The 17,212-nt window shown below is 39.6% G+C and overlaps 1 protein-coding gene across 1 annotated transcript in view; it reads left to right on the forward strand.

Moving 5' to 3' along the window:
• Positions 1-526: 526 nt before the first annotated feature.
• Positions 527-17,212, forward strand: part of neb (nebulin) — a 57,020-nt gene continuing 40,334 nt past the window's right edge. Inside the window, exons 1-36 of the mRNA XM_069154995.1 lie at positions 527-629; positions 1,339-1,416; positions 1,764-1,856; positions 5,614-5,658; positions 6,405-6,512; positions 6,667-6,774; positions 7,057-7,161; positions 7,269-7,373; positions 7,521-7,625; positions 8,499-8,603; positions 9,305-9,409; positions 9,501-9,608; positions 10,005-10,121; positions 10,561-10,662; positions 10,752-10,859; positions 10,961-11,065; positions 11,182-11,280; positions 11,911-12,015; positions 12,107-12,214; positions 12,328-12,441; positions 12,553-12,750; positions 12,905-13,012; positions 13,132-13,230; positions 13,359-13,463; positions 13,667-13,774; positions 13,916-14,227; positions 14,347-14,553; positions 14,672-14,776; positions 14,889-14,996; positions 15,090-15,401; positions 15,510-15,716; positions 15,843-15,947; positions 16,124-16,231; positions 16,336-16,647; positions 16,772-16,978; positions 17,087-17,191. Of these exons, the coding sequence (XP_069011096.1) occupies positions 1,785-1,856; positions 5,614-5,658; positions 6,405-6,512; positions 6,667-6,774; positions 7,057-7,161; positions 7,269-7,373; positions 7,521-7,625; positions 8,499-8,603; positions 9,305-9,409; positions 9,501-9,608; positions 10,005-10,121; positions 10,561-10,662; positions 10,752-10,859; positions 10,961-11,065; positions 11,182-11,280; positions 11,911-12,015; positions 12,107-12,214; positions 12,328-12,441; positions 12,553-12,750; positions 12,905-13,012; positions 13,132-13,230; positions 13,359-13,463; positions 13,667-13,774; positions 13,916-14,227; positions 14,347-14,553; positions 14,672-14,776; positions 14,889-14,996; positions 15,090-15,401; positions 15,510-15,716; positions 15,843-15,947; positions 16,124-16,231; positions 16,336-16,647; positions 16,772-16,978; positions 17,087-17,191 (4,530 nt within the window). The 5' untranslated portion in view covers positions 527-629; positions 1,339-1,416; positions 1,764-1,784. The remainder of the gene's footprint in view (positions 630-1,338; positions 1,417-1,763; positions 1,857-5,613; positions 5,659-6,404; positions 6,513-6,666; positions 6,775-7,056; positions 7,162-7,268; positions 7,374-7,520; positions 7,626-8,498; positions 8,604-9,304; positions 9,410-9,500; positions 9,609-10,004; positions 10,122-10,560; positions 10,663-10,751; positions 10,860-10,960; positions 11,066-11,181; positions 11,281-11,910; positions 12,016-12,106; positions 12,215-12,327; positions 12,442-12,552; positions 12,751-12,904; positions 13,013-13,131; positions 13,231-13,358; positions 13,464-13,666; positions 13,775-13,915; positions 14,228-14,346; positions 14,554-14,671; positions 14,777-14,888; positions 14,997-15,089; positions 15,402-15,509; positions 15,717-15,842; positions 15,948-16,123; positions 16,232-16,335; positions 16,648-16,771; positions 16,979-17,086; positions 17,192-17,212) is intronic.

Below are 17,212 nucleotides of genomic sequence, written 5' to 3' on the forward strand. Positions count from 1 at the left end.
GGCTCATCCTTAATCCACAGGGTATCTATTAGACTTATTTTTGAAAACTTTGAGTGGCTGTGTTTTTTATGTTTATGGAGTCATATTATCATCGTTGTTTTTTTTGTCTTGTCTCACAGGTCATTAATTTGACGTTGACCTGATTCTTGACAGGATGTATTTCTCTCAGGGTCAGCTGATAGATGACCTCAACAGATGCGACTGTCAGCCACGCTGGGCCTTCAGTCTCCGTCTCATACTCGTATTATTAGCTGCCATCTGTCTTTATTCCAAATCCTCCACAAAAAATAGTTGTCAACATCACTGCCACCACAAAGCCGTTCACGCTGGGTGACACTGCCATAGTTTGGGTTCACTCTTGTTTTCTTGAGACTCCGCCTCTCCTGCCCCACTGCCTTCCTCATAACTGTACCGCTGATGCATTAGGCCCAACAGGTGTTCGTTTCTGAAAGGATCACTTAGGTATATTTAGATTTTGAAACCTGAGAGACCTGGCCTGTGATTGGCTGCGTCAGCCACATGATAACCTGGGTAGAAACTGCAGCTGTGTGCTGTTGTCCAGCGTTTCTCTGGAGGGAAGCTGGGGAGGCTTTGGCGGCTTGGGAGACCATTACATTTTAACATAACTGGTAAGCAAAGGAAGGATAAAAACCTCAAATTTTCTTGTTTTTCTACACCCTGCATGGCTTTCCATCTGCTCGGACATCCATAGTCTCCATCCTCTGCTACCATCCGGATCCAGGAGAAGCTGATTGAGGAATAAGGAGTGTGAAATGCTCTGTTGCACATTCAAGGAGTAACTAAACAATTCAGAAGACTCAAGATCAGACCAAGCCTACCTTTGGATGTATCTGACATTTCAGCAGCCGCCTGGCCTTCTTGTCTTTTTTCCAAAATCTCAGCACCTGTCTGGCTGTTTTGTCCTTCTACCTCATCTCTTCTACATATTTCTCTTCTTTATTTTACAGAGAAGTTCATATTTTAATACAAAGAGAGTGCAATCAAGTGCTAAAAAAGGTAGTTAGTATGCCATCCTATATTTAACCTGCAGCCTCAGAAGGCATTGCATCTCCATTTACTAAACAGAGTCAACCAATCAGGATGTGGCATTAGCTTACATGTCAAATAGCTGAGGCACTGTTCGGCAGCTGTCGCCAACCTTCAGCCAGTACAGTTCTTTGAGCTGTGTTGTGGTATGCAAGGAGGAGGGGCAGCTGTCACACTGAATGGCAGATGCTTGCTGTAAATCGCTCAGTGCATCACCTTTCCTAATCTCCCTGTGTAATTGTTGGTTTACACTTCTGAGAGGTGTCTCACACATTTTGTTATTTTGTTTAGGATTGAGGCAAACCACAAAGTCAGGAGGAATCAGGTTGAGACCCTAGCGGATGTCAAGTGAGGCCTCGTAACTGTCAGGTAATACGGCGGGAATCTTTTGCTAGTATGGCAAGCACATTGGTTGAACATCAATATGCCGGTGTTATATTTTCCGGCATGTATTTGCTTTTTATTATACCTTTTTTTTTTTTAAATAATCGTCTGGGTTTAACAGACGATGACTGGAAGCATCCTAAAATATCCCTGGTGCAGTTGTCCTTTGATCCCTCATCTAGACCCCAGTTTATACTGTTGTGATGTGATGCTACTGATAGAACATGCAGAACATTGTATGCTTCCACCATCAGAAATTATTTTCAGTGTTTAAAGCCAATTATTGCTTGTTCAGAGTTAAAACGCTTAACTGTGATATGTGTTTTGTGTAGAACCTCTAAATCAGTCCCAAAATGGCGGACACTGCTGATGACCAAGAAGAGTATGAATATGAGGAGGAGGAGGTGGAGTACACGATCAGCGAGGTAAGAGGCTGTGTACATTAATCATAAAATGCAAGATTCATTTTCTTTAATTCCATCAATATGTTCAGTCAGTTTTTGTTGTTTTCTGCCCAAATACAATTTAGACTTGAGATTTTATTTAATTCAGTAGATATTATTTTTTCACTGGATCGGCAGTTCCAAAGGCAGACACTATGAATAGTGAAGTTAGTGACGATACCCCTTCTAGTCAGCAGCTCACAGTGCGGGACATCCATGTCTGCCGGTATATCCTGTTTCAGACAGACACCCTCTGACTGAACTGCACCCTCTTAAGTGCAGTCCAGGACTTAAAACCTCTGATGGGTTGCACTTAACAGTCAACTATACATTAAATTAATATGTTGCTAAAAGTGCAGATACTTTAACCTGAGCCTCTGTCTCGAGGCAGAAAGCCACACAAGATAAAAAAAAATTGAGGTCTCGTGATGTAATAATGCTACAACTGCCAGATAAGTTGTTTTTTCCAAAGACCTCTGCATATTAAATTACAGCAATTATTTAAATATTTTGTTGCAGACAATCAGCTTTCTCCATATCTATATCTAAATAGAGTATATATATTTATCTAACCTATTGATGAACATGTTTTCCAATGATGTAATGGTCCCCAGATCACCATGGAAACCTTCCTGAATAGAATACCTAGAGCTAAAATTGGATTACATTTAATTTGGAGGGGTGCCAGTTCTGGAAGTTACCATTTAGTCTTTAGCCTCAAATGACCTGTTGAAATTCTTCATGACACTTCACTTCAATTATGTAATTTTGTGTAAATGGCTAATCTCCGGTCATATTTTCCTCCAGATTATGTGATTAAACCTCACAGCCCCGTGACTTCATGATATTTTATGCTACATTTAGAGTCCATTTTGTGTATGAAATATTGTCATGTTCATGGTCTCAGTGCCAGTGTCCGATGGAAGAGTGAAAGCAGAAGGCTAACACTTAATCCCATATTTCCTGGTGAAATAGGATTAAAGTTAACCTTGTATTTGCACAAATACTTAATATTGCTGATATTTTATAGGGGAGTCTGAATGATTGTTCTTGGCTGTCACACTGTTAGCTAATCATACCAAGCAATCACTTTTCATCATTTCACTCCCATATAACATATCAACTGTTTCAAGTGGATTTACCATCTTTACTGCAAAGATGTAAATCGTATGGGAGGTGGGACAGATAGTTACCTACAAAAATCAATACACTCTGATTTCACTAGCACTTTCATCTATACTGTGGAGAAAAGTTGCATTGTTTTCAGTAAGAAGTAAGATGGCTTCTTATTTAATCTACAGAATGGGGAGAAACATAGTGCTGTTCAGGTCATACATAACATATTTATACAGTTAAAAACACAATAAAGAATCTTGGAAGTCCTTGTTTGGGTATTTACTCCTTTCAAAAGATGTGCTGATGTTTCTATGTTTTTTTTGTTTGTTTTATTGGATAATGATCGACTTCATAAACCAGTTTGATGTTGAGTATTTTCTTCCTCCTAATTTAATAAAATGACTTAGCTTCTAAGGTCATGAAGAGGTGGAGTGTAGAGTTCTCTGTCTGGCATTCAGACAAATTTAGAAATGGACTTGTACAGCATGTTGGCAGCGAGATGCAGATGAGGAAGAGGTAAAGAGAGAAAGAGAGAGAGAGAGAGGAGAAAACGAGACGAGCCACTGTGCTGTAAATCACACTGTGATAGCCCCGAGCATGTTAACATCACACTGCTAGAAATTTGCTCAAGGAAAAAACAAGGCTGTCAGAGAGAGGTTGTTTTTGTGTTACATTGTAGGGATGGATAGTTCTGGTGGTTTCATCTACACCTATGGTTCTCTCCTGTCTGATAGATTCAGATATTGAAGCCTCTTACAAATGTTGATTAAAGTGATTGAGATGTTCTTTCTCTCAGCTCTGGTTATTAGGCTTGAAGGATATTTGGTTAGCTTCTAACCTCAATGTTTCAACCTTAAAAGTTTCACTGGTCTACTTCCTAAGTATAGGGAAGTGTATTTTAGACAGTCTGTCAGTTATTCATGGATCAGTATATATAGGTGAGAGCTGTCACTTGCTGTAGAGTGACAAGTCACTAGAACAGAAAGTTTTATCATTAAAGGTCTGGTTCATCCAAATAACAAAACCTAACTCTAGTAGGGCCTATATACACATATATATGTTTATGTAACTTTTAAAATAGCAGCCTCCATTCCAACACAATCTTTATTCAATTCAGTTTTATTTACAGTGTAAAATCAGCATAAAACAGTTCTGATACACTTTACAATTACAGTGAACAGAATAAAAGAAACCCACATTAAAATATAAGTGTCAAGTTAAAGTTAAAAGAACATGCAGTAGTAGCATACACCTGCATGGAGAGCAAAAAGTGAGCAAAACTAAGGGACTTGGCTTTCAATTACAATCAATAAAATTACCGACAACCACATTAAATTATCAATGTTAATATATCAATATTGATAAACAATTAAAGTTAAGGACATTTTAAAACATTGTGTAGAAGTAGCAAATGCATAGAGAGAAAAAAAAAAAGAAAGCATAGCAAAGGTATTGTTCAGGGTCACCTGGGATAGCCTTGATTATAAACTTTTAAAAAGGACAATCTAAAACTTGATCTTAAAAGTAGAGAGGGTGTCTGCTTCCTGATCTCAAACTGGAGGTCTTCCACCGGAGAGGAGCCTGATAGCTTAAGGCTCTGCCTCACAGTCTACTTTAGGAAACTCTCAGAACTACACGTAAGCCTGCATTCAGAGAGAGTCGCCCTGTTGGAATAGTGGGGGACTAAAGGATATAACATGCTTTAATAGAAAATACATCCAATAAAAACAGTTCACAGATTTTCCAGAGTAGCCATGGTACTCTCACTAGAAAGACAAGTTGGTGTTATTTATTAGTGTAATTTCCACCACAAACTAATTCCCCCCGCTTTGCATTATATTGGCCTGAATGCAGAAATTTCCAGGGCATATATTTAAAAAGCTGAGCATATAAAACCAAAACTTCCCCCGTGGACAGATCCCATTAGAGGTTAAAGGGGAAAATATGTGTTTGCAATTTGGGTGAAACGGTCCTTTAAACCCATGAGCGCTGCGTGTGAACAGCCATGGAGATTTACAAAGCTGTCTAAACAGCTTGTTTACTTCTGTGTGCTGTAGCAACTGATAAGAGGATCAATGTTCTATGAACCGACTAATAAGAATAGAGTCGTGGTCATGTGAGCGCCGGCTGTTTAGAGACACTGTCAGAGGATCAAAGATTCAGAGCGGCCAGGCTCACATAGTGCGGAGAATATTAATACTCCTTTATCCTCAGTATAATACAAGCTTAATTAGACTGCACTCACATTTGCATCATACTGTGGTCACCTCTCAGGATTTTTTTCCTTCGGTCAGTGACACTATTTGAGTGGAGAGGTAATAAGTTTATTACAAGTTACATCAAAAATCCCTGCTGACAGGCCGCTCTGCTTTTTAAATTTTTTTTATTTTTTTTTTTACTGTTAATGGACTTTTTAGGGACATTTGTAAGAACAGCTACTAATGTAATGCAGTGCAGAGTGATATGCAACTCGTTGTACTGTAGGTGTCAGTGACAGCTATTAATGAGCACCAGAGCTGTGGAAAAATCACCCTCAATCCAAAACTACTGTGCTGTTTCTCCCATAACTTGTGGAAGTTTTGAAAACCCAGAGTGTGTCCCATATTTGTAATATGTCGAGCAGAGCACAACGACGTCTGGTACTGAGCACAAGACTCAGTTACTTCAGGTAAAGCACCTCCTCCCAAGGCAGCTCAAGCAGGATATAATAATGTTGTCTCCTTTATGGTGCACCCCCCTTGTTGTCTGCGTGTCTCATAGAGTGCATAGTCCCCTTTAAGTTAGTTATATCAGTTAAAACTCAGCATGACCATAACATGCTAATGTGACCTACTTTTTTTTGTTGCTGCAGTTGTTGGTGTGATGATTTGGTTTTATGTGGCCAACAAATGAGATACTGCACTTACTGTGTAACTCTTAACGTGATGCTGAGCCTGACACTGCATGCAGCAAATAGAGCTCATGGATATTGTAGGTGTTACTTTGTATTCTCTTTCTGCTTGCTTTGGGTTTGTCTGTCCTTCAGTCACCCTTCATCCAGCATGATCTTAGTACACAATAATTCCATTACTCTGACTCACTGACTTCCATGTAGAATATATTAGAGCTGAATAAATCTTGACTTGAATCACTTCAGTTACTGGAGGTGAGTGATTAGACTAATGGGTGTACTGCAGACTCACAGAAATTATATTCGTTTGGCAAGAGGCTCTCACTTCATCTTGACATTTAATAAACAAATTTGCAATAGTCACAATATTTCTTAAAAAATGTGTTTTGTGAAAGTATCTCTAAGGACTTGATTCCTTTGTGGATTTATTTATACTTCCTGGCCAATATATTTCCTGTAATCAGCAAATGTCAGTCATTTTGTCAGTTTGATAGTTCATTGTATTCTCCTTTGTCCTCCCCCAGTCTGGCTTGCCCACCAGGAAGACCAGGAAGAAGGTCAAGGTGGATACTTCCAAGTTCATGACTCCATACCTGGCCCACAGCCAGAAGATGCTGGACCAGTTCAGCCACGTAAGAAACATGTTTAAAACCCAGGCCCTGTAGTCACTAGTATGTGTAAAGTATTTAGAGCACATTTTTTTTTAATGAAATTATTTAAATTTGACTACTTTCAGTTGTTATTGACAACTATTCTATTTTATCAACTGACCGTTGTCTGTGACAGAATAAGTATCGCCAGGCTTACGACTTGTCCAGAGGGGCGCCTCCTGCCTTCATTACTGATACCCCTGAAATGATTCGCATCAGGAAGGCCCAGGCGCAGCTGAGTGAGGTACTACTGGGGACTGTGGGGATAGTTTTCAACAAATTTTAAGGATGAGAGCTGGAAAGTTATTGAAATTAAAGGTTTGCTGGCTTGAATCCCTTTTGTGAAATTACTAAAATGAAATTAACTTCTGTGGCCAGCAGTAGATTGAGTGTGAAATATGAATGTGGAGGAGAGATTCTGCACAATTTCACTGTGATTAAATAAAGATCAAAGTAAAGTATAGTGCCTCAAACTTGACTTGATCTTGCTGTAGTTGGGAATAATGTGAAATAAACATATTGTCAGGTTAAATACCGAATGGAGGGAAATAAAACTCGGACAACAAGCTTGTACGATGGTGAGGCCAAAGAGATCGCCCACGTCAAGCGTGTATCTGATCTGATCAGCAAGGTAAGTTACCTGCGTTTATACGAATACACTAAGGTTTGAAAATTAAAATCTAAATTTAATGTTAAATCTAACTGTTTAACATCACTGTGTTTGGTTGTCTCTTCTAGGTTCTGTATAGACAGAAGTGGGATGAGACTAAGGACCGGTACCTGCTGCCTCCTGATGCTCCTGAGCTGGTGCTGGCTGTGAAGAATGCTGCTAACTACAGCAAAGTAAGTCTTATGTTGCTCATTTCGGCAAAGAAAAAAAAAATCATTTTTGCTGATGTTAGAACTCCATCTTATTGTGTGTGATATAAAAACCATCTGTCAAAATGTTTTACATGCATGGAGTAATTCATGACTTTACACCTTGTTCAGAAACTTTACACCGAGTGCTGGGATGAGGAGAAGACCATGTACTACCCTTACAGTGACAGCCCTGAGCTGCGCAGGGTGGCCAAGGCTCAGCAGGTCCTCAGTGATGTAAGCTCAATTTACTTCCAATGCCCATTTCTCAACTGCAGTAAATGAAAATAGATAATGTGGCACCTTTTGTTTTGAAAGGGTGTGTTTCAAATATCTTTAAAAGTTTTGTGGCATTAATACTTTTCTGTAAAAAACCTCTCAAAGTTGGTCAATATAACATTACATTTTATGATAAATTAGGAGAGTTTTGTCAACAGTTAGGAAGTTGTTTTTTTTTTTTTTTTTACAAAATGTGTTCTGAGGTTTTAAAGGTACAATATTTGACACTCTTTTTTTTTGCAGTCATGCTATCCATGAGAAGATGTTTTTATGGTTTTAAATGCCAAAAACATCTCGTCTCTTAGGCTTACCTTTAACATCTCTGGTATTAGATGTCATTGCTAACTGTGATGCAAATCAGTAAGCAGGACCGTAAAACTGGAGGTGTAGGACATTGTTTAATATCCAAACAAAAACTTTCTCGCCAAGTTTGCTTTCGAATTGATTCTCAAAAAAATATACTAACTTACAATATAATTACATAAATGCTGGTATAAAACGATAACTATAAGACATTTTGTCTGTGACTGTCGTTTGATGCTGTCTGAGGTGACTGAGGTTTGACTTTAAGCAGTTAGGGAACTTTTTTTGAGTCATCAGAGTGCACAATTATGTTTTCAATCACATATTTACATAATTAATCATTTCTGCCATTGCTGGTAGATTGTAACACAGCATCAATCATTAAGGCAGCAACAGTTTTTTTCAGAGTCCCTCTTCTTGTGTTTGGTTGTGTTTAACCTTTTCTGCTGATGTCAAACGTCAAATATTGATTTTGAAGAATGAACCCAATCAGTAATTTCAAATCCTGCTGTGTGTGTGCCCCCACAGGTTCACTATAAGAAGGGTCATGATAAGCGCAAGGCCAAGTACACCTCCTTAGCTGATCCTCCTGAAATGGAGCTGGCCAAGAAAGCGGCCAATCAGCGCAGTGATGTAAGTAGGACAGTTTTAAACTGACTTGCAAACACATTGTATAAATGTGAAACAAACAGAAAACAGGAAGGGTGAGGAAGAGAAAGTGATGAATTCAACCATTTCCTTAGTCGTTCTCAATGAAGCTTTCCGCATACATTAGCCATACAGTAAACACACAAATACATACTTACTGTAAGCAATATTCAGTGTAAGGATTAAAAAACTAGAAATACTAAGCACATGAATTTTCATGCACTCACAGTGTTCTTTTTTCATTCATAAGTGAATGCACAATGGACAGTGTGCAATGGTTATAGAAATGTGCTTATTGTAATTCTATTGCTCTTCATGTGTGGTTCCCCCACAGCAGTCTTGGAAATGGTGTGCAATTATAAAGAATACATCGTCAAACATTATCTGTGCAGTGGTTAGGATCAGGTACCCCATCATGATGACTGCCAGTGCATTCCCATATAGACAGAGCCTTCAGACACCAGCCCACCCAGAGCCACTGCAAGAGATAACCGGCCACCTGCTCTCTGATATTAGTAGCCACACTAAGCTGGACGGGAGAGGCGAAGAATGGGTTCAAATTGCAGGGATTTCAATCATTCCTAATGGCTTTTAATAAACGAAGAGACATTAGTATAGTGAATAAATGTTTTAATAAAGACTGAAGATAACATCTTCTAATGTTGACTGTTTTTTGTTCCCCACAGCTTAAGTACAAGGAAGATTACAATAAAAATGTGAAGGGTCAGTGGTGCGAGACACCCTATTTTGACGTGGCCACTGCCAGGGTGGCGATGGAGAACCTCAGCACTGTAAGAGATCACTACTACAAAGGACATCATTATGAAAGCAATATGTTTTTTTCCTTTTTCTGTATTTAACTGTTGGGTATTTTCTTTTCAGAGAAAATACACGCAAGAATTTGAAAACACAAAAGACCAAATTTATTTCATGCAAACCGACACGCCCGTCTACAACACACAGAAGAAAGCTCGTTTTGCTGCAAGTGAGGTAAGTGCACAAACACAAAGGTGTCAAAGTATTTTTGTAAGTCCTATCTCATGTGGAAGACACGACAGAGAGTTGACCCATGTCTCAGAGCAGTGTGTGAGTCAACAGGCTGAGTCCACTCTGACGCAGGGACACTGTATTGTGCCCACACGGCATGACTGAGAGATCTACATTTGGTTCAGTGTCGCCGCACAGATTCAGTGTGCAGTTTCCCCCATACGCAGTAACAATATATGAGACTGTGTGAAGAGGCTTTTCAGCTCCTGTATACCTCACAGCCACCCACACAATCACGCACAATGCAAACGATAAAGAGACACTTATGAATCATGTCGATACACCTCATCAACCCACTTTCATCTCTTTTTACTCACACTGATCTGCTTTTGTTTTCAGGTCCAATACAAGAAGGAATACGAGAAGGCAAAAGCGCAATGTGACTACAACACGCTCCCCGCCACAGAGAATCCTCTACTGAGACAGCTCAGATATGCCGGCACCATCCTCAGTGATGTAGGTGTCAGAAGAGCCTTATGTAGAGTTGTTTCAAAGAAAGATAACAAATGATTGCATAGCTGGTCTCTAAGTTTGTTTCTTGTGTAGACAGAGAGTCTGCTTGCATATATTTGACAGTTACTGTTGTTAGACAATAGAATATGGTGTTTGACATGCAGTTCCTTTTAGTAGATTGACATATTAGTGGTGTTAATTAAATCATCTGGAAGTCACATTCAGTACCCTCTTACACTCAGTTAACTAAAAAAGATTTAATTATATCAAGTTGTCAGTTTTGTTTACATTTTTTTTGTAGTTAGCTTCTGAGTGTGTCATCAACTTTGTGTACTTTACCATATGAACAGATTATTTATGCAACTGTTCAAGTATTTTCAAGTCTTTGTTGCGATTTGTTTGGGATTTTCTGCTCATTATTTGTTTGTTATCTTCTTTGCAGAAAGTATATAAATCTAGCTATGAGAAATCCCGTGGTTTCAGCATCAACTACTGTGACACGCCCAAGTTTCAGATGGACTCTGTACTTAAGAAGTTCAATGATGTAAGAATGCTCAATGAATTTAAAGACTTTCTATTGATATAAGCCAAAACAATTTTTTTAAATACAGAAATTTTGATTCACATTTTTAGGCACATTACAAAGATAAGTATGAAAATGAGGTGAAGGGCCACTACATTGGCAGCTATGAAGACCTCTATATGCTTCACTGCCAGAAAGTCGAGGAAATGAAGAGCGAGGTATGTGATTGTGCAGTTTCCTACATTGAATTACTGGATTAAAAATGTATTTTATTTTTCATTATAACTGTCCTCACTATTTGCATTTTTTTGTCTCACAGCAATCATATAAAGCTGAATACGAAGACATAAAAACTCGATGCTTCTTCCCTCAAACTATTACGCCTGAATATGAAGTCACGAAGAAGCTTCAGAAGTGTACTGATGTGAGCAGCTGCTCCTAATAAAATACTTCTTTGTTGTAGAATATATTCACATTAATATTCTTTTAGTATACGTATATATGTATGACACACTTTTTTTCCTTGCTTATGGTTTTCAGAATGTTTACCGTCAGCATCCAAACACAGTGAAATTCACACAAGTGATGGACTCGCCAGTTATGGTTCAAGCCGCCATCAACGCCAAACAGCTAAGTGACGTGCGTATCGTTTTTAGACCATTTCCTCTTGCTGTTGAATCAAAATGTATTATAATTTAAATATGCACATTATTACTTCTAGTTTCATTGGATCATGACTGCAAGGTGATATAATAAAAACCAAACAATGTTGCTGTCATTTTCATATCATGAGTGATTAATTTGAGCTTGTGGTGAATGTAATTATTTTCCATGTTGCCCATTTATTGATTGAAACTGCTGCAATCATCAGCTAATGCTGTAGATCAAATTCTCGTCGATATGGAGATCACCTTTAAATGTGCCCAATCATCCATGTAGCCCAGCTGTCTTTGTATGGGCACCATGGAAACTGGAGAGCCATTTCTCTGTAGTATAAATAGAAACAAGCACTCAGTTGGCCCAGAATAAACCCTGTGATCAGAGAGGGGCTGGGGAGGCAGGGAGAGGAGCAGTCGATAAGTCTCTGAGGGAGTCCGGCTAATGCACGACTGCCCTCCACTGACAGAAAATAAAATAACACTTAACTAAACATCTGTTTTAAAAGTACTCTACCCTAAACTAAGCTGTACCGTAGGGAAGAGAAAGAAAGAAGGAAATTAAAAGTGTTTTGAAATGAAACATAATGTTTTCACTGTGTTCTTTTTGCAGTTGAACTACAAGGCAAAGTACGAGGAAACAAAGTTCAAGTGTAGTCTGCCCCCAGACTATCCCTTCTTCATCCAGTCCAGAGTTAACGCTTTTAACCTCAGTGATGTAAGTAACTGCTGATATCATGCTCATGCTTTCAGCTTTCATTTGGAATAAACTTTAAATTTCCCAAATGCAATCTTTTTCTTCTTTGCAGAATTGTTATAAGTACGACTGGGAGAAATCTAAAGCTAAAAAGTTTGATATCAAGGGCGATACCATCTCGATCCTGGCTGCCCGTGCTCACACAAACATTGCCAGTGATGTAAGTATGCTACAGTATTTCAGCCTTTATGGTTTTCCAGCATTTTTTTGCTTACTTTGTATTTCTGTACTTTTAGTGCTGAACCCATGATAATGTTTTGTGCATCCTCGCAGGTTAAGTACAAAAAGGAGTATGAGAAGAACAAGGGGCAGATGGTTGGAGCGCTCAGCATTAATGACGATCCAAAGATCTTGCACTCCGTTCACGTGGCCAAAATCCAGAGTGATGTGAGTCATTTGCTTAGTTTCACAAAAATCTGTTACATTTCCCTGAATATCAATTTATTAGAGCAGAGAAAAAAAGCACACCTGAACAATCTCTTCCTGACATCTTCACAGCGTGAATATAAGAAGGACTATGAAAAGATAAAGACCAAGTACCATGCACCACTGGACATGATGTCCGTCACCTTGGCCAAGAAGTCCCAGGCGATCGCCAGCATGGCTGGATACAAGCGCATCAACCCCAACTTCTTCCTGCCTTATGACAGCGTGCTGCTGGACCTGGCCAAGAAAGCCAACATCATCCAGAGTGACGTAAGTACAGACTCACTTCACAAGGTCTTACTGCTGACAGGTAGGTTTTCGGTTTTAATCATGATATTGAAACTTGTTCTTACATAGGAGGTTAAAATATGTATTCACAAACAACATTTTGTTGTTGTTTTTGTTTTGTTTTTCTGCATCAAAGAATGAGTACAAGTCTGACTACAACAGCTACACCAAGGGTAGCCCATGGATCCCCTATGGCTCCATAGATGTGGAGAGGGCGAAGAATGCTGCTGCGGTCCTCAATGAGGTAAGTGCTCAACAGGATTGCATTAGTCTTCAGTTACATACTTTCCTCCGATTTAAAACTGCACAATTGACATTAATAAAGGAAATATCTGATAGCTTTGATTTACTTATCTTCCTCAGAAAAAATACAGACAACACCCAGACACCATCCCTTTCACGCCAATTGATGACCACCCCATCATGATGCAGGCCAAAGTCAACCAGCTTCAGAGGAGCGATGTGAGTCCCTTTTCACGTTCTCTGTTAATTCTGAGTGAGAAGAATCCCTCTGCACTTTTAGATCACTTTTAAGAAGAGTTTTTTTGTTTTTACTTCATTTCTGACCTCGCGGCCTACTGTCCTTATAGCTGTTCTACAAGAGAGGTCTCGAGGAGATCCATCAGAAGTACTCTCTGCCTCCTGATGTCCCTGAGTTCCTTCAGGCCAAGTGCAATGCCTACAACATCAGCAAGGTGATGCATACAAATACAGAGATTGAGAGATTGCATGTTTTTAATTATATAAACCAAGTATTTTCTCATAGGAATTTTGAGTACATAAGGATTCATTAGCTACTATTGTAGATACTGTAGGTGCAACAGTGTGTGTGTAAATATGTTATAGATCAATGCCTCTATCGGCATTCATGTTTTGTTGTTTATATCTGTAATTTCAGAACTACTACAAGCTCGCCTGGCAGGAGATAATTGCTAAAGGTTATGACATGAAGCCGGATGCTATCTCTGTTATCGCTGCCAAAGCTGCCAGACATGCTGCCAGTGATGTAAGTTTTAATAAAGACTGAAGAGGCATGCTCAAGCTCCATTTTAATATGCCAAATGTGCTGTACTTCTTTATGCATCACACGATCATTAAAATTTTTTAAATAGATAATTAGAGATGCTATATGTGATTTAACTCCTAGGTCCAGTATAAAAAGGCCTATGAGAAGGCCAGAGGCCACCATGTTGGCTTCCGCAGCATCCAGGACGATCCTCTGCTGGTTCACTACATGCAGGTGGCCAAAATGCAGAGCAACAGAAACTACACGAAGGACTACCACAAGTCCAAGCTGAAGTATCACACCCCAGTGGACATGATGAGTCTTGCTCATGCCAAACATGCCTCAAAAGTGCAGACCTTTACAGGCTACAAGAAGCACCACCATAACTACTGTCTTCTGCCTGACTCTATGAGTCTGGACCTTGCTCGCACCATGAACTACAACGCCAGCAATGTAAGTTTTAATTGTCCCTTCAGAGGTATTTTTGACGTAATGTGGGCAAATACATTTTTGTTTGTCTTAAAGTTGTTATTTGATCTAATGATAGTTATTTTACATCTCTTACTTTCCAGTTCAACTACAAACTGGATTATGAGACCTCAGTCAAGGGAATTGGTTGGGTTCCTCTTGGTTCCGTGGAGGTGGAAAAAGCCAAGGCAGCAGGAGCAGCTATGGAAGAGAAGAAGTACCGGCAGCACCCTGCCACTCTCAAATTCACCAGCACCACTGACTCCATGAGCATGGAGCTGGCTAAGACCAATGCCAAGATCATGAATATGGTGAGGAGGACGAACAAGAATAACTCCCTGATTTCTTCTAATGTAAAGCTGATAATTGTAGTGTATGATTGCCTTTTAAGAATAGATGTAAATCTGTCTTTTCATTGTAATTCTGCAGAAAGAATATAAAGCCAGCGGAGAGAAGTTCAAGCACACCTACCATCTCCCTGCTGATGTCCCTGAACTGATGCAAGCCAGATACAATGCTGTCAACATCAGCCAGGTTAGTTGCAGATTAATGTATAATATTTTCCAGCCTTTATTCCTTTATAAAATATATACAGAAATAAAATTGGTACTATATTTGTAAAATAACAAATGATCTGTTTATTTAGAATCATTACACCTATGCTCATCGTCAAGATGTGCTCAAAGGACATCACGTGAAGGAAGATGCCATTTCCATTGTTGCAGCAAAATCTTCCAGAGACATTGCCAGTAATGTAAGTTGTGAATATATTGTTGTGATTAATAGTAATCAAATGTTACTGTATTCAACAATGTTATTCATAATACCTTTTTCTTTTTTTAAATAGTACAAGTATAAGCTGGCCTATGAGAAGGCCAGAGGCCACCATGTTGGCTTCCGCAGCATCCAGGACGATCCTCTGCTGGTTCACTACATGCAGGTGGCCAAGATGCAGAGCAACAAGAACTACATGAAGGACTACCACAAGTCCAAGCTGAAGTATCACACCCCAGTGGACATGATGAGCGTGGTGCAAGCCAAGCAGGCCTCAAAAGTGCAGACTATGATTGGATATAGAAAGATACCTCACAACTTCATGCTTCTTCCTGACAGCATACACTTGCAGCTGTGTCGCAGCATGATGGAGATTCAGAGTGATGTATGTTCTCACTTTTTTCACCTTCATATTACCATGGTGTAATTCAAGCATCAGTATATATCTACATTAAATCCTTCTATACGTGTGTTTTTATCTGTACGTCCACAGAATGTCTACAAGTCCGATTACAACAGCTTCAGTAAAGGTACAGGATGGGTCCCTATTGGTTCCGTGGAAGTTGAGAAAGCCAAGGTTGCTAAAGCTGCCCTGGATGAAAGAAGCTACCGGCAGCATCCAAGCACTTTCAAATTTACAAGCAAGACCGATGGCATGCACATGGCTCTGGCTCTGGCCAACTCGAAGACGATGGACAATGTAAGAGTGCCCTCTCTTTATAGAAGATGCAATGCTTTTTCATCTCCTGAAATAGGTGGAAATGTTGACCAAAGGTTATTTCTATGTATCCTCTCGAAACTAACCGTTCTTTTTTCTTCCCACTAGGCTGTATACAGATCTTCTGGTGAGAAGTTCATGCACACCTACAATCTGCCAGCCGACTGCCCTGAGTTCCTCCAGGCTAAATTCAATGCTCAGACCATGAGTGAGGTGAGAGAACAGATTATTTTAATGTAAAATTTTAAAGCCACATATGAAAGTCAAAGGAATATGACTTGCCTGAAATTACATATATACACATTACATATACATTACATATACACACATCATCAACAGCATCATCTGTGCACACAACATTGTTGTAACACTTTGCTGTTTGTTTGCAGAGTCATTACAAGCAGAAGTGGCTGGAAGACATTGCCAAGGGATACGACATGAAGCCTGATGCTATTTCTGTCTTGCATGCAAAGCATGGGAGACATATTGCCAGCAATGTATGTAATAAAAGGATATCTTAAATCTACCATAGAGTCTATTAAGCTCAACCGATTCCCTATATTGTTGAAACATAACTGTCTCATTTTCCTATTTCTTTTAGGTCCAATATAAAAAGGCCTATGAGAAGGCCAGAGGCCACCATGTTGGCTTCCGCAGCATCCAGGACGATCCTCTGCTGGTTCACTACATGCAGGTGGCCAAGATGCAGAGCAACAAGAACTACATGAAGGACTACCACAAGTCCAAGCTGAAGTATCACACCCCAGTGGACATGATGAGTGTGGTGCAAGCCAAGCAGGCCTCAAAAGTGCAGACTATGACTGGATATAGAAAGATCCAGCACAGTTACGCGCTCCTCCCTGATGCCATGAACCTGGCACTCGCTCGCACCATGAGCACCCAGGCTAGTGATGTGAGTTTGAAATGTGGAAACACCTGCAGTGATATACTCACAATCATTATCAACTTTATAGGCTCATACCATGAATAATCTTGGTATAATCTCTTGATATATGATGTCTTGCATTTCTTTTCAGTGTGACTACAAGTCTGACTGGAATAACTATGTCAGAGGTACTGGATGGGTCCCCATTGGTTCTATTGCAGTTGAAACTGCTAAAGTTGGTGGTGACATTCAGAGTGAGACCAAGTACCGCACTCATCCATCAAACTTCAAGTTCAGCAAACTGATGGACTCCATGGACATTGCTCTGGCTACTGCCAACAACCAGATCATGAACAAGGTGCAAGCTTTTTAAATTTACTCTGAAGTGCAGAGCTACAAAATGTGGTTAATAGTATTGTTCATAACCATCATAATTCATTTGTTTTCCTGATGTCTTCGTTTACAGCAAGCATACACCGCAGCGTGGGAGAAGGACAAACTGTCCGTCCATGTCATGCCAGATGCTCCAGAGATTGTCCTGGCCAAGGCTAATGCTCTAAACATGAGCAAGGTAAGGCACTACAAAATTCAT

The sequence above is a fragment of the Embiotoca jacksoni genome, unplaced genomic scaffold, assembly GCF_022577435.1.
Source record: "Embiotoca jacksoni isolate LCO1_2020_lvr unplaced genomic scaffold, fEmbJac1.0.p SCAF_2, whole genome shotgun sequence".
NCBI lineage: Eukaryota > Metazoa > Chordata > Actinopteri > Embiotocidae > Embiotoca > Embiotoca jacksoni.